The sequence below is a fragment of the Tachypleus tridentatus genome, chromosome 4 (genome assembly GCF_004210375.1).
Source record: "Tachypleus tridentatus isolate NWPU-2018 chromosome 4, ASM421037v1, whole genome shotgun sequence".
Taxonomy (NCBI): Eukaryota; Metazoa; Arthropoda; class Merostomata; order Xiphosura; family Limulidae; genus Tachypleus; species Tachypleus tridentatus.
In genome coordinates this window covers 26,054,896-26,071,419 of record NC_134828.1, presented here as the reverse complement: position 1 = coordinate 26,071,419, position 16,524 = coordinate 26,054,896, and the positions used below count along the sequence as shown (strand labels likewise).

Here is a 16,524-nt window from a genome sequence, read left to right as displayed (position 1 = left end):
TCCTTCTACCACACTCCTTGTGACTTATTGTTTGAACTTTATACATTATATACTTCTCCTCTACAACCCTCCTTGTGACTTATTGTTTGAACTTTATACATTATATGCTTCTCCTTCTACCACACTCCTTGTGACTTATTGTTTGAACTTTATACATTATATACTTCTCCCTCTACCACCCTCCTTGTGACTTATTGTTTGAACTTTATACATTATATACTTCTCCCTCTACCACCCTCCTTGTGACTTATTGTTTGAACTTTATACATTATATACTTCTCCTTCTACCACACTCCTTGTGACTTATTGTTTGAACTTTATACATTATATACTTCTCCCTCTACCACCCTCCTTGTGACTTATTGTTTGAACTTTATATATTATATACTTCTCCTCTACCACCCTCCTTGTGACTTATTGTTTGAACTTTATAAATTATATGCTTCTCCTCTACCATCCTCCTTGTGACTTATTGTTTGAACTTTATACATTATATACTTCTCCCTCTACCACCCTCCTTGTGACTTATTGTTTGAACTTTGTATATTGTATACTTCTCACTCTACCACCCTCCATGTGACTTATTGTTTGAACTTTATACATTATATACTTCTCCCTCTACCATCCTCCTTGTGACTTATTGTTTGAACTTTATACATTATATACTTCTCCCTCTACCACCCTCCTTGTGCTTATTGTTTGAACTTTGTATATTATATACTTCTCCCTCTACCACCCTCCTTGTGACTTATTGTTTGAACTTTATAAATTATATACTTCTCCTCTACCACCCTCCTTGTGACTTATTGTTTGGACTTTATACATTATATACTTCTCCCTCTACCATCCTCCTTGTGACTTATTGTTTGAACTTTATACATTATATACTTCTCCCTCTACCATCCTCCTTGTGACTTATTGTTTGAACTTTATACATTATATACTTCTCCCTCTACCATCCTCCTTGTGACTTATTGTTTGAACTTTATATATTATATACTTCTCCTTCTACCACACTCCTTGTGACTTATTGTTTGAACTTTATACATTATATACTTCTCCCTCTACCACCCTCCTTGTGACTTATTGTTTGAACTTTATACATTATATACTTCTCCCTCTACCACCCTCCTTGTGACTTATTGTTTGAACTTTATATATTATATACTTCCACCTCTACCATCCTCCTTGTGACTTATTGTTTGAACTTTATATATTATATACTTCTCCTTCTACCACACTCCTTGTGACTTATTGTTTGAACTTTATACATTATATACTTCTCCCTCTACAACCCTCCTTGTGACTTATTGTTTGAACTTTATACATTATATACTTCTCCTTCTACCACACTCCTTGTGACCTATTGTTTGAACTTTATACATTATATACTTCTCCCTCTACCACCCTCCTTGTGACTTATTGTTTGAACTTTATACATTATATACTTCTCCCTCTACCACCCTCCTTGTGACTTATTGTTTGAACTTTATACATTATATACTTCTCCTTCTACCACACTCCTTGTGACTTATTGTTTGAACTTTATACATTATATACTTCTCCCTCTACCACCCTCCTTGTGACTTATTGTTTGAACTTTATACATTATATACTTCTCCCTCTACCACCCTCCTTGTGACTTATTGTTTGAACTTTATACATTATATACTTCTCCCTCTACCACCCTCCTTGTGACTTATTGTTTGAACTTTATACATTATATACTTCCACCTCCACCACCCTCCTTGAGACTTATTGTTTGAACTTTATACATTATATACTTCTCCCTCTACCATCCTCCTTGTGACTTATTGTTTGAACTTTATACATTATATACTTCCACCTCTACCATCCTCCTTGTGACTTATTGTTTGAACTTTATATATTATATACTTCTCCTTCTACCACACTCCTTGTGACTTATTGTTTGAACTTTATACATTATATACTTCTCCCTCTACCACCCTCCTTGTGACTTATTGTTTGAACTTTATACATTATATACTTCTCCCTCTACCACCCTCCTTGTGACTTATTGTTTGAACTTTATATATTATATACTTCCACCTCTACCATCCTCCTTGTGACTTATTGTTTGAACTTTATATATTATATACTTCTCCTTCTACCACACTCCTTGTGACTTATTGTTTGAACTTTATACATTATATACTTCTCCTCTACAACCCTCCTTGTGACTTATTGTTTGAACTTTATACATTATATACTTCTCCTTCTACCACACTCCTTGTGACTTATTGTTTGAACTTTATACATTATATACTTCTCCTCTACCACCCTCCTTGTGACTTATTGTTTGAACTTTATACATTATATACTTCTCCTCTACCACCCTCCTTGTGACTTATTGTTTGAACTTTATACATTATATACTTCTCCTTCTACCACACTCCTTGTGACTTATTGTTTGAACTTTATAAATTATATACTTCTCCTCTACCACCCTCCTTGTGACTTATTGTTTGAACTTTATATATTATATACTTCTCCCTCTACCACCCTCCTTGTGACTTATTGTTTGAACTTTATAAATTATATACTTCTCCCTCTACCATCCTCCTTGTGACTTATTGTTTGAACTTTATACATTATATACTTCTCCCTCTACCATCCTCCTTGTGACTTATTGTTTGAACTTTGTATATTATATACTTCTCCTCTACCATCCTCCTTGTGACTTATTGTTTGAACTTTATAAATTATATACTTCTCCCTCTACCATCCTCCTTGTGACTTATTGTTTGAACTTTATACATTATATACTTCTCCCTCTACCATCCTCCTTGTGACTTATTGTTTGAACTTTATACATTATGTGCTTCCACCTATACCACCCTCCTTGTGACTTATTGTTTGAACTTTATACATTATATACTTCTCCTTCTACCACCCTCCTTGTGACTTATTGTTTGAACTTTATACATTATATACTTCTCCCTCTACCACCCTCCTTGTGACTTATTGTTTGAACTTTATACATTATATACTTCCACCTCCACCACCCTCCTTGTGACTTATTGTTTGAACTTTATACATTATATACTTCTCCCTCTACCATCCTCCTTGTGACTTATTGTTTGAACTTTATACATTATATACTTCCACCTCTACCATCCTCCTTGTGACTTATTGTTTGAACTTTATATATTATATACTTCTCCTTCTACCACACTCCTTGTGACTTATTGTTTGAACTTTATACATTATATACTTCTCCCTCTACCACCCTCCTTGTGACTTATTGTTTGAACTTTATACATTATATACTTCTCCCTCTACCACCCTCCTTGTGACTTATTGTTTGAACTTTATATATTATATACTTCCACCTCTACCATCCTCCTTGTGACTTATTGTTTGAACTTTATATATTATATACTTCTCCCTCTACCATCCTCCTTATGACTTATTGTTTGAACTTTATACATTATATACTTCTCCTTCTACCACACTCCTTGTGACTTATTGTTTGAACTTTATACATTATATACTTCTCCTTCTACCACACTCCTTGTGACTTATTGTTTGAACTTTATACATTATATACTTCTCCTCTACAACCCTCCTTGTGACTTATTGTTTGAACTTTATACATTATATACTTCTCCTTCTACCACACTCCTTGTGACTTATTGTTTGAACTTTATACATTATATACTTCTCCTCTACCACCCTCCTTGTGACTTATTGTTTGAACTTTATACATTATATACTTCTCCCTCTACCACCCTCCTTGTGACTTATTGTTTGAACTTTATACATTATATACTTCTCCTTCTACCACACTCCTTGTGACTTATTGTTTGAACTTTATACATTATATACTTCTCCCTCTACCACCCTCCTTGTGACTTATTGTTTGAACTTTATACATTATATACTTCTCCCTCTACCACCCTCCTTGTGACTTATTGTTTGAACTTTATAAATTATATACTTCTCCCTCTACCATCCTCCTTGTGACTTATTGTTTGAACTTTATACATTATATACTTCTCCCTCTACCACCCTCCTTGTGACTTATTGTTTGAACTTTGTATATTGTATACTTCTCACTCTACCACCCTCCATGTGACTTATTGTTTGAACTTTATACATTATATACTTCTCCCTCTACCATCCTCCTTGTGACTTATTGTTTGAACTTTATACATTATATACTTCTCCCTCTACCACCCTCCTTGTGCTTATTGTTTGAACTTTGTATATTGTATACTTCTCCCTCTACCACCCTCCTTGTGACTTATTGTTTGAACTTTATAAATTATATACTTCTCCCTCTACCACCCTCCTTGTGACTTATTGTTTGAACTTTATACATTATATACTTCTCCCTCTACCATCCTCCTTGTGACTTATTGTTTGAACTTTATACATTATATACTTCTCCCTCTACCATCCTCCTTGTGACTTATTGTTTGAACTTTATACATTATATACTTCTCCCTCTACCATCCTCCTTGTGACTTATTGTTTGAACTTTATATATTATATACTTCTCCTTCTACCACACTCCTTGTGACTTATTGTTTGAACTTTATACATTATATACTTCTCCCTCTACCACCCTCCTTGTGACTTATTGTTTGAACTTTATACATTATATACTTCTCCCTCTACCACCCTCCTTGTGACTTATTGTTTGAACTTTATATATTATATACTTCCACCTCTACCATCCTCCTTGTGACTTATTGTTTGAACTTTATATATTATATACTTCTCCTTCTACCACACCTCCTTGTGACTTATTGTTTGAACTTTATACATTATATACTTCTCCTCTACAACCCTCCTTGTGACTTATTGTTTGAACTTTATACATTATATACTTCTCCTTCTACCACACTCCTTGTGACCTATTGTTTGAACTTTATACATTATATACTTCTCCTCTACCACCCTCCTTGTGACTTATTGTTTGAACTTTATACATTATATACTTCTCCCTCTACCACCCTCCTTGTGACTTATTGTTTGAACTTTATACATTATATACTTCTCCTTCTACCACACTCCTTGTGACTTATTGTTTGAACTTTATACATTATATACTTCTCCTCTACCACCCTCCTTGTGACTTATTGTTTGAACTTTATATATTATATACTTCTCCTCTACCACCCTCCTTGTGACTTATTGTTTGAACTTTATAAATTATATACTTCTCCTCTACCATCCTCCTTGTGACTTATTGTTTGAACTTTATACATTATATACTTCTCCTCTACCACCCTCCTTGTGACTTATTGTTTGAACTTTGTATATTGTATACTTCTCACTCTACCACCCTCCATGTGACTTATTGTTTGAACTTTATACATTATATACTTCTCCCTCTACCATCCTCCTTGTGACTTATTGTTTGAACTTTATACATTATATACTTCTCCCTCTACCACCCTCCTTGTGACTTATTGTTTGAACTTTGTATATTGTATACTTCTCCCTCTACCACCCTCCTTGTGACTTATTGTTTGAACTTTATAAATTATATACTTCTCCCTCTACCATCCTCCTTGTGACTTATTGTTTGAACTTTATACATTATATACTTCTCCCTCTACCATCCTCCTTGTGACTTATTGTTTGAACTTTATACATTATATGCTTCCACCTATACCACCCTCCTTGTGACTTATTGTTTGAACTTTATACATTATACACTTCTCCTTCTACCACCCTCCTTGTGACTAATTGTTTGAACTTTATACATTATATACTTCTCCTCTACCACCCTCCTTGTGACTTATTGTTTGAACTTTATACATTATATACTTCTCCTCTACCACCCTCCTTGTGACTTATTGTTTGAACTTTGTATATTGTATACTTCTCCCTCTACCACCCTCCTTGTGACTTATTGTTTGAACTTTATACATTATATACTTCTCCCTCTACCATCCTCCTTGACTTATTGTTTGAACTTTATACATTATATACTTCTCCCTCTACCATCCTCCTTGTGACTTATTGTTTGAACTTTATACATTATATACTTCTCCCTCTACCACCCTCCTTGTGACTTATTGTTTGAACTTTGTATATTGTATACTTCTCACTCTACCACCCTCCATGTGACTTATTGTTTGAACTTTATACATTATATACTTCTCCCTCTACCATCCTCCTTGTGACTTATTGTTTGAACTTCATACATTATATACTTCTCCCTCTACCACCCTCCTTGTGACTTATTGTTTGAACTTTGTATATTGTATACTTCTCCCTCTACCATCCTCCTTGTGACTTATTGTTTGAACTTTATATATTATATACTTCTCCCTCTACCATCCTCCTTGTGACTTATTGTTTGAACTTTATACATTATATACTTCCACCTCTACCATCCTCCTTGTGACTTATTGTTTGAACTTTATACATTATATACTTCCACCTCTACCATCCTCCTTGTGACTTATTGTTTGAACTTTATACATTATATACTTCTCCCTCTACCAACCTCCTTGTGACTTATTGTTTGAACTTTATACATTATATACTTCCACCTCTACCATCCTCCTTGTGACTTATTGTTTGAACTTTATACATTATATACTTCTCCCTCTACCATCCTCCTTGTGACTTATTGTTTGAACTTTACATATTATATACTTCTCCCTCTACCACCCTCCTTGTGACTTATTGTTTGAACTTTGTATATTGTATACTTCTCCCTCTACCACCCTCCTTGTGACTTATTGTTTGAACTTTATACATTATATACTTCCACCTCTACCATCCTCCTTGTGACTTATTGTTTGAACTTTATAAATTATATACTTCTCCCTCTACCATCCTCCTTGTGACTTATTGTTTGAACTTTATAAATTATATACTTCTCCCTCTACCATCCTCCTTGTGACTTATTGTTTGAACTTTATACATTATATACTTCTCCCTCTACCACCCTCCTTGTGACTTATTGTTTGAACTTTATACATTATATACTTCTCCTTCTACCACCCTCCTTGTGACTTATTGTTTGAACTTTATACATTGTATACTTCTCCCTCTACCACCCTCCTTGTGACTTATTGTTTGAACTTTATACATTATATACTTCTCCTTCTACCACACTCCTTGTGACTTATTGTTTGAACTTTATACATTATATACTTCTCCCTCTACCACCCTCCTTGTGACTTATTGTTTGAACTTTATACATTATATACTTCTCCCTCTACCATCCTCCTTGTGACTTATTGTTTGAACTTTATACATTATATACTTCCACCTCTATCATCCTCCTTATGACTTATTGTTTGAACTTTATAAATTATATACTTCTCCCTCTACCATCCTCCTTGTGACTTATTGTTTGAACTTTATACATTATATACTTCTCCTTCTACCACCCTCCTTGTGACTTATTGTTTGAACTTTATACATTATATACTTCTCCTTCTACCACACTCCTTGTGACTTATTGTTTGAACTTTATACATTATATACTTCTCCCTCTACCACCCTCCTTGTGACTTATTGTTTGAACTTTATACATTATATACTTCTCCCTCTACCATCCTCCTTGTGACTTATTGTTTGAACTTTATACATTATATACTTCCACCTCTACCATCCTCCTTATGACTTATTGTTTGAACTTTATAAATTATATACTTCTCCCTCTACCATCCTCCTTGTGACTTATTGTTTGAACTTTATACATTATATACTTCTCCCTCTATCATCCTCCTTGTGACTTATTGTTTGAACTTTATACATTATATACTTCTCCCTCTACCATCCTCCTTGTGACTTATTGTTTGAAATTTATACATTATATACTTCTCCCTCTACCATCCTCCTTGTGACTTATTGTTTGAACTTTATACATTATATACTTCTCCTTCTACCACACTCCTTGTGACTTATTGTTTGAACTTTATACATTATATACTTCTCCCTCTACCACCCTCCTTGTGACTTATTGTTTAAACTTTATACATTATATACTTCTCCCTCTACCACCCTCCTTGTGACTTATTGTTTGAACTTTTGTATATATTATACTTCTCCTCTACCATCCTCCTTGTGACTTATTGTTTGAACTTTATATATTATATACTTCTCCCTCTACCATCCTCCTTGTGACTTATTGTTTGAACTTTATACATTATATACTTCCACCTCTACCATCCTCCTTGTGACTTATTGTTTGAACTTTATACATTATATACTTCCACCTCTACCATCCTCCTTGTGACTTATTGTTTGAACTTTATACATTATATACTTCTCCCTCTACCACCCTCCTTGTGACTTATTGTTTGAACTTTATACATTATATACTTCCACCTCTACCATCCTCCTTGTGACTTATTGTTTGAACTTTATACATTATATACTTCTCCCTCTACCATCCTCCTTGTGACTTATTGTTTGAACTTTATATATTATATACTTCTCCCTCTACCACCCTCCTTGTGACTTATTGTTTGAACTTTGTATATTGTATACTTCTCCCTCTACCATCCTCCTTGTGACTTATTGTTTGAACTTTATACATTATATACTTCTCCTCTACCATCCTCCTTGTGACTTATTGTTTGAACTTTATATATTATATACTTCTCCCTCTACCACCCTCCTTGTGACTTATTGTTTGAACTTTATACATTATATACTTCTCCCTCTACCACCCTCCTTGTGACTTATTGTTTGAACTTTATACATTGTATACTTCTCCCTCTACCACCCTCCTTGTGACTTATTGTTTGAACTTTATACATTATATACTTCTCCTTCTACCACCCTCCTTGTGACTTATTGTTTGAACTTTATACATTATATACTTCTCCCTCTACCACCCTCCTTGTGACTTATTGTTTGAACTTTATACATTATATACTTCTCCCTCTACCATCCTCCTTGTGACTTATTGTTTGAACTTTATATATTATATACTTCCACCTCTACCATCCTCCTTGTGACTTATTGTTTGAACTTTATACATTATATACTTCTCCCTCTACCATCCTCCTTGTGACTTATTGTTTGAACTTTATACATTATATACTTCTCCCTCTACCATCCTCCTTGTGACTTATTGTTTGAACTTTATACATTATATACTTCTCTCTCTACCATCCTCCTTGTGACTTATTGTTTGAACTTTATACATTATATACTTCTCCCTCTACCACCCTCCTTGTGACTTATTGTTTGAACTTTGTATATTGTATACTTCCTCCTCTACCACCCTCCTTGTGACTTATTGTTTGAACTTTGTATATTGTATACTTCTCCTCTACCACCCTCCTTGTGACTTATTGTTTGAACTTTATACATTGTATACTTCTCCCTCTACCATCCTCCTTGTGACTTATTGTTTGAACTTTGTATATTGTATACTTCTCCCTCTACCACCCTCCTTGTGACTTATTGTTTGAACTTTATACATTATATACTTCTCCCTCTACCATCCTCCTTGTGACTTATTGTTTGAACTTTATACATTATATACTTCTCCTCTACCACCCTCCTTGTGACTTATTGTTTGAACTTTATACATTATATACTTCTCCCTCTACCACCCTCCTTGTGACTTATTGTTTGAACTTTATACATTATATACTTCCACCTCCACCACCCTCCTTGTGGCTTATTGTGTGAACTTTATAAATTATATACTTCTCCCTCTACCACCCTCCTTGTGACTTATTGTTTGATCTTTATACATTATATACTTCCACCTCTACCATCCTCCTTGTGACTTATTGTTTGAACTTTATACATTATATACTTCTCCCTCTACCACCCTCCTTGTGACTTATTGTTTGAACTTTATACATTATATACTTCTCCCTCTACCATCCTCCTTGTGACTTATTGTTTGAACTTTATACATTATATGCTTCCACCTATACCATCCTCCTTGTGACTTATTGTTTGAACTTTATACATTATATACTTCTCCTTCTACCACCCTCCTTGTGACTTATTGTTTGAACTTTATACATTATATACTTCTCCCTCTACCATCCTCCTTGTGACTTATTGTTTGAACTTTATACATTATATACTTCTCCTCTACCACCCTCCTTGTGACTTATTGTTTGAACTTTGTATATTGTATACTTCTCCCTCCACCACCCTCCTTGTGACTTATTGTTTGAACTTTATACATTATATACTTCCACCTCTACCATCCTCCTTGTGACTTATTGTTTGAACTTTATAAATTATATACTTCTCCCTCTACCATCCTCCTTGTGACTTATTGTTTGAACTTTATACATTATATACTTCTCCTCTACCACCCTCCTTGTGACTTATTGTTTGAACTTTATACATTATATACTTCTCCTCTACCACCCTCCTTGTGACTTATTGTTTGAACTTTGTATATTGTATACTTCTCCCTCTACCACCCTCCTTGTGACTTATTGTTTGAACTTTATACATTATATACTTCTCCCTCTACCATCCTCCTTGACTTATTGTTTGAACTTTATACATTATATACTTCTCCCTCTACCATCCTCCTTGTGACTTATTGTTTGAACTTTATACATTATATACTTCTCCCTCTACCACCCTCCTTGTGACTTATTGTTTGAACTTTGTATATTGTATACTTCTCCCTCTACCACCCTCCTTGTGACTTATTGTTTGAACTTTATACATTATATACTTCTCCCTCTACCATCCTCCTTGTGACTTATTGTTTGAACTTTATAAATTATATACTTCTCCCTCTACCATCCTCCTTGTGACTTATTGTTTGAACTTTATACATTATATACTTCTCCTCTACCACCCTCCTTGTGACTTATTGTTTGAACTTTGTATATTGTATACTTCTCCCTCTACCACCCTCCTTGTGACTTATTGTTTGAACTTTGTATATTGTATACTTCTCCCTCTACCACCCTCCTTGTGACTTATTGTTTGAACTTTATACATTATATACTTCTCCCTCTACCATCCTCCTTGTGACTTATTGTTTGAACTTTATACATTATATACTTCTCCCTCTACCACCCTCCTTGTGACTTATTGTTTGAACTTTGTATATTGTATACTTCTCCCTCTACCACCCTCCTTGTGACTTATTGTTTGAACTTTATACATTATATACTTCTCCCTCTACCATCCTCCTTGTGACTTATTGTTTGAACTTTATACATTATATGCTTCCACCTATACCATCCTCCTTGTGACTTATTGTTTCAGCTTTAATTCTATAAACTGTAAAATTCAAATTGGGTAGCCTTTCCTCTAAAATACTATAGGCAAGAATAACAACACTGAAACAGGAGAGAAAGAAAATAATGATGAAAGAGATAAAATCTACAGGATACAGGGCAGGAAGACAATATTCTAAACTACAATAAAAATCAGGTCAATCACATTTAGAGTAGAATCCATGACCATAAAGAACTGATTTCAAAAAATGAATGGAATGGACCACACTTATACAAAGACTGGACTAAAGGTCACTTGGAAATAAACCATTCTTCTTAGCATGATATAACTTTAATATCATTTAGTTCACACAAAAAGAGTGGGTTGGTTGGGTCTGTAATAATTCACACAGTTGATGACATAAACTTGTAGGGCAAAACTATATCCTGCTCCTGTAATGGAAGATTGTGGGAGAAGTTCAGTCAAATATTACTGGTCAATATGTTCCAGGGGCTGTAGCCCACTTCAGTTTTGTCTCAGTGTGCTAGGGAATCACAAAACAAAGTAGTCAGATTTTATGTAAAACCACATGAAGAGTTGTGAAATGTGCACTTTACACATGTAATACACACAAGGTTAATTTGCACAGTGAATGATTCATTACGATAAAGACAATCTAATACTACACTATCTGAAAACTTGTATTTAAACATTATAGTAGCAAATGGTTCTTAGATAGCATAAGAAACAATACACTAGCCAAACCCTGAATCAATGATGGTAGATAACAGTATTGGTAAATAACTACAACTACTCCCTCTCAAGGATCAATTATTTGGTAGGAAGGCCTGGTCAGAATATAAATATACAGCATTCCTAGAAAGAAGAAAAATATATAGCACAATAAATATTGAGATCACTAATTTTACATCATCTCCCACCTGCAGTGAGTATTGTAAGTAAAAAATGATGAGTAAATCAAAAAAGTAAACTAAGACATCATAAGAAAGACTATAGTTCCATTGATGAAAGTGTTGAGGGACTTGTAAAGAAGTCACCCAAAAACCTGAAATAAAATGAAGAAAGGATGGAAATGAAAGTGAAAGATGACTTTATAGATAGCAGACAGGACAGCTGTTTTGGACTGTAAAAAAGGCAGTAAACAACCAATGAAAGAAGAATAAGAAAAACAAGAAACAGAATTCTGAAGTAATATATTCTGATGAAAATCCAACAAGATTGGTAAATACAGCCAGAAAAGACTGCCTGCAAGAAGATGACATCAATATTGTGTGGAAACGTATAAAATTAAGTGGGAACCTCAAGGTTAGTGGTGAGTAAAAAAACTTGCACATAGAGGGCAGCACTAAAATTGGAAAGCCAGATGTAAGATGGGGTTACATACCATATTATAATGATTTTTTTTCATTTTAGCAGAAAAGACATAAGTGTATGTAACACCTGAATACTTGCAGTGGTAGGAACTTATGAAGGAAGGTAAAGAAGGGTGTAACACACTGTTAGCCCCACCACATCTGTTATTTCCATTGTGTTCCACCCTACACCTTGATTCATCAGGTGAAATATATCTACTAAATTGAAAGTACAATTGTGGATAAACCACACAAGAGATATAGCGAGTTAAGCTGTCAACTAAAAGACAGTAAGAGACTGAATGGAAAGAGAGATCAGAGTAAAAATCTACCATTTGGATAAAGTTTCCAAAGATGTTTTAAAATGACTTATATCAACAGAAGCATTTGCAGCAGTAAACAGCATTGTCAGAACTTACAGCACTATGTAAAAGGGCATTCTAAAAATCATGTTTACTGACAGTGTAAAAGCAAGTTGAACGAGAGTAAGCCTACAGTATTTCAGAGGAAAGACAACCAGATTTACAAAAAATACCCAAAAATAAAGTATAAGACATAACTTTCTCTTACCTCTGCTGATTTGTTTTGGTTTGCTACCAAGCAACGCATGGCTAACTCAGCAGCACAAGTTCTAGCATCCTTTTTTGTTCGGTCCCAAGCTACTGCTATGATTTTGTTGTCTAATATCGCTGCTGCTTGGAATCTGTCATAAATAAAAAACTAATATTTCACAACAGATTACAAATGAAAGGCTGTTAAACCTTCTATGAACTGGCAAAGATGATCTGTATTATTACTACAGTACAAACACTGGTTTGAATTATTTTTCTTTCAAGATTTAATCATTTTCTGTATGATATAAAATTAAAAATCTGAATATTATTTCATGAGAAATAAATGTCTGACCACAGTTTGACTTGGTTCTGGCCTGAGGAAGGATTATAACACAAACTGATTTGATCCTGGTCTAAGGGAAGATAAGAATACAGTTTTAACTTGTGTTCTGACTTGAGGGAGGGTAAGGCCACAATATAACTTATGGTCTGTGGAAAAATTAAGACTATAGTTTCCTACTGTTCTGGTCCAAAGGATGTTCAGAACACAGCTGACATACAGCATGTCTGAGAAAAATGATAGGACAAAAATCTAACTTGGTTCTTCAAGACAGAATCAGACCACAGTCTAAGTTATTTCTGTCTTCAGGAAGGATCAGACCAAAGTCTGACCTGGTTCTGTCTTTAGGGAGGATAAGACCACAATCTAATTTAGTTCACTATCTAGGGAGGATTACAGAGAGTTTATAGCTGTCAGAAAATCTTCACTGACCATAAACAATACAGACTGAAAGATTTAGGACTGTATTTAATCATACATAATAACTGTGATCCTCCAGCATGTAGTCAAACTCTATGTGATTAAGAGGGTTATCATTTCTAGTTAGAGATATACAAAGTTCAACTGTATCCTTACAAATAAAGTTCCACAAACAGCATGGCTGAAGAATAAATCACTTCCAAGTAGAAACATACAAATAATTTATTACAGTTAATTGTCCCCAGAGTTATAAAAATATTGTGATTAGCAAGAATGTTTATCAAACTTACAAACAGATCCAAGTTATTTATACATGTCTATGTGTGTGTTTTCTTATAGCAGAGCCACATCGGCCTATCTGCTGAGTCAACCAAGGGGAATTGAACCCTGATTTTAGCATTGTAAATTGTAGACTTACCACTGTACTAGCAGAGGGCATTTATACATATCAATGTACAATATATGAGAAAAGCTTTTAAAACAGTTTTACAGACTTAAAGTCTATACACAGATATTCATGAAACAATTATCATATACATATATACAATAACATAAAACCATTAAAACAAACCTATTACTGTACAGGGAGTATCAGAAGGCCATGTTCATAGAATATATTATGAATTTTTGTTTTTACACTTGAAAAAGAGAATTCTTCCTGGCTAATCATACCAATCACACAAAGACAGAACTTGTTTTGGTACATGTTGCTTGAAAAAGCCAGAAGAACAAAAAAAGTCAGATATTCCATGAAAGACATTTCAAAAAGCCAATGTCAATGGATACATATTTTTAATACACCATGTACAATTTTAATTGTTTTATAATTCAAGTTAATGTTATATTCATGTATACCTTGAATTTCAGAATAACACTAATTGTATACATAATGTATTCATCTCATACCTAGGATTATGATGTGGTCCCTCAGATAGAATTATATCAACTTTAGCTTCAAGTTTTTTCCCCTGTCCATACTCATGGAAAGCACTGATAGGGTTTTTTACCAAAACACTAAAACTGGCACTGTTCAACTTTACAGCTGGGTCACTTGAAACCTGTTCAACTTTACAACTATCAGGGGAAGAATATGGTTTTTCTGCCTGCAATTTTGTCACAAAACTACTGGGATTATCACAGGCAGTTTTCTCTGATGGTTTTACATTTGTTTGTGGAATGTTTGTCTTGCATAACACATCTCTTCCTATAGGAAAGGAACTAAATACATCTTGCAATGTTTGTGCTTGGCAAAAACTGTGAGCATTCTTATTCTTGACAGAATGTTCAACTTCAGAGGACACCATGAGCTGTTGAAATGATGAGTCTACTTTAAGAAGTTCATGTGGTGGTAAAGGGATTGTAAACGGTTTCCTGGTAGTGACTTCTGAAACCTGGTCATTCTTAAGTAGTTTCCACACTGGAGGACTTTCAACAGTCTTAATAATTTTACCTTGCTTTTCTAGCTGGTATAAGATACGATTAATATCTTTTTTTGTCCTGAACCCCAAACTCTTGGCTATATCTAAAGTTTTCTTCTCATGGTTTGGAGAATTTTCTAATTCCTTTAAAATAGCTTCACCTAGATTGTATTCTTCAATGCTTTGAGGTCTGAACATCCTTCCATAGAAACTACCTATTTATAAAGATAATTTTCACACACAAACTGGTGAAATACATTGTACAGTAATACATAGACATATTTTTTGAAATTTGCAAGATACAAATTTTAATGTACTTTAAATTATACTCTTTGGTAAGTGTAACTTAAAAACAAAAAAAATTTTTTTCAAGAGCAGTAAACTTTAATTTCATTAAATTATTCATAAAAATACACTTTACTGAAATATTAAAATCTCAAAATTCACAAAATCATGTCAATAACCTTCATTTAAAAATATTAACTTAAAAAAGGGTTGTCTAAATACATGGAGTGCTTAAAAACTCTGTCTTTTTTGTTGAATGCAATTAATATATACATATATCCCACTTAGTTACTGACTTTTACCTTCCCATGAGAGTTCAGAATGACCTTGTTGACTCTGGTGAGCTCACACTTATCCATTTAAATAAGACTTGTTTTTATATTATTCACTACTATAAACACCATCATATTGAGTAATCCCTTCTGAGTAAAGAATGGTCAAAATAAGGGTATAATTAGTCACTTTCTAAGTTAAATACAAATAAAGCACTAATTAAAGGCATTAACTGCAACACTGAAAGTATTTGTGTGACTCTTCTGACTTTGTAACAATTAAAGCCTTAATTCAAATGTAAATATTCACTTAAAAATCAAATACGATGTCTGAATACTGTGAGAGTATTATATAAGGTTGATGTTTCTAGCTGCATTTCTGTCAACCAAATATGCAACTTTAACTTAAAATTGGCATAGTTTCTTACCATATCAGCAATGCATGTATTCTTTACACTAAGGCCTATCAAGCAAGGAGCTACCAGTGTGAACGTGTCTAATAACGTTATTGAAACGTACATGCGAGTTTCATAGCAGTTACTGAGATTAATACATGTGAATAACTAATTTTCAATTTTATTTTATCTGCTTTTAATTTTATACATACTTAAAAGAAATAGAAATAATAAGATTTACATATAACTAGGTTCAGGTAAACTGAACTAAAACATTATGAACTAGTAGTAGTAACTGAAATATTAGACT

General features: G+C 33.8%; 1 protein-coding gene across 1 annotated transcript in view; it reads right to left on the bottom strand.

Annotated features, from left to right (window-relative positions):
• LOC143248724 (double-stranded RNA-specific adenosine deaminase-like) overlaps positions 1–16,524 on the bottom strand; it is a 49,399-nt gene that overhangs the window by 32,473 nt on the left and 402 nt on the right. Inside the window, exons 2-3 of the mRNA XM_076497385.1 lie at positions 14,751–15,477; positions 13,101–13,233 (exon numbers count right to left, since the gene is read on the bottom strand). Of these exons, the coding sequence (XP_076353500.1) occupies positions 13,101–13,233; positions 14,751–15,460 (843 nt within the window). The 5' untranslated portion in view covers positions 15,461–15,477. The remainder of the gene's footprint in view (positions 1–13,100; positions 13,234–14,750; positions 15,478–16,524) is intronic.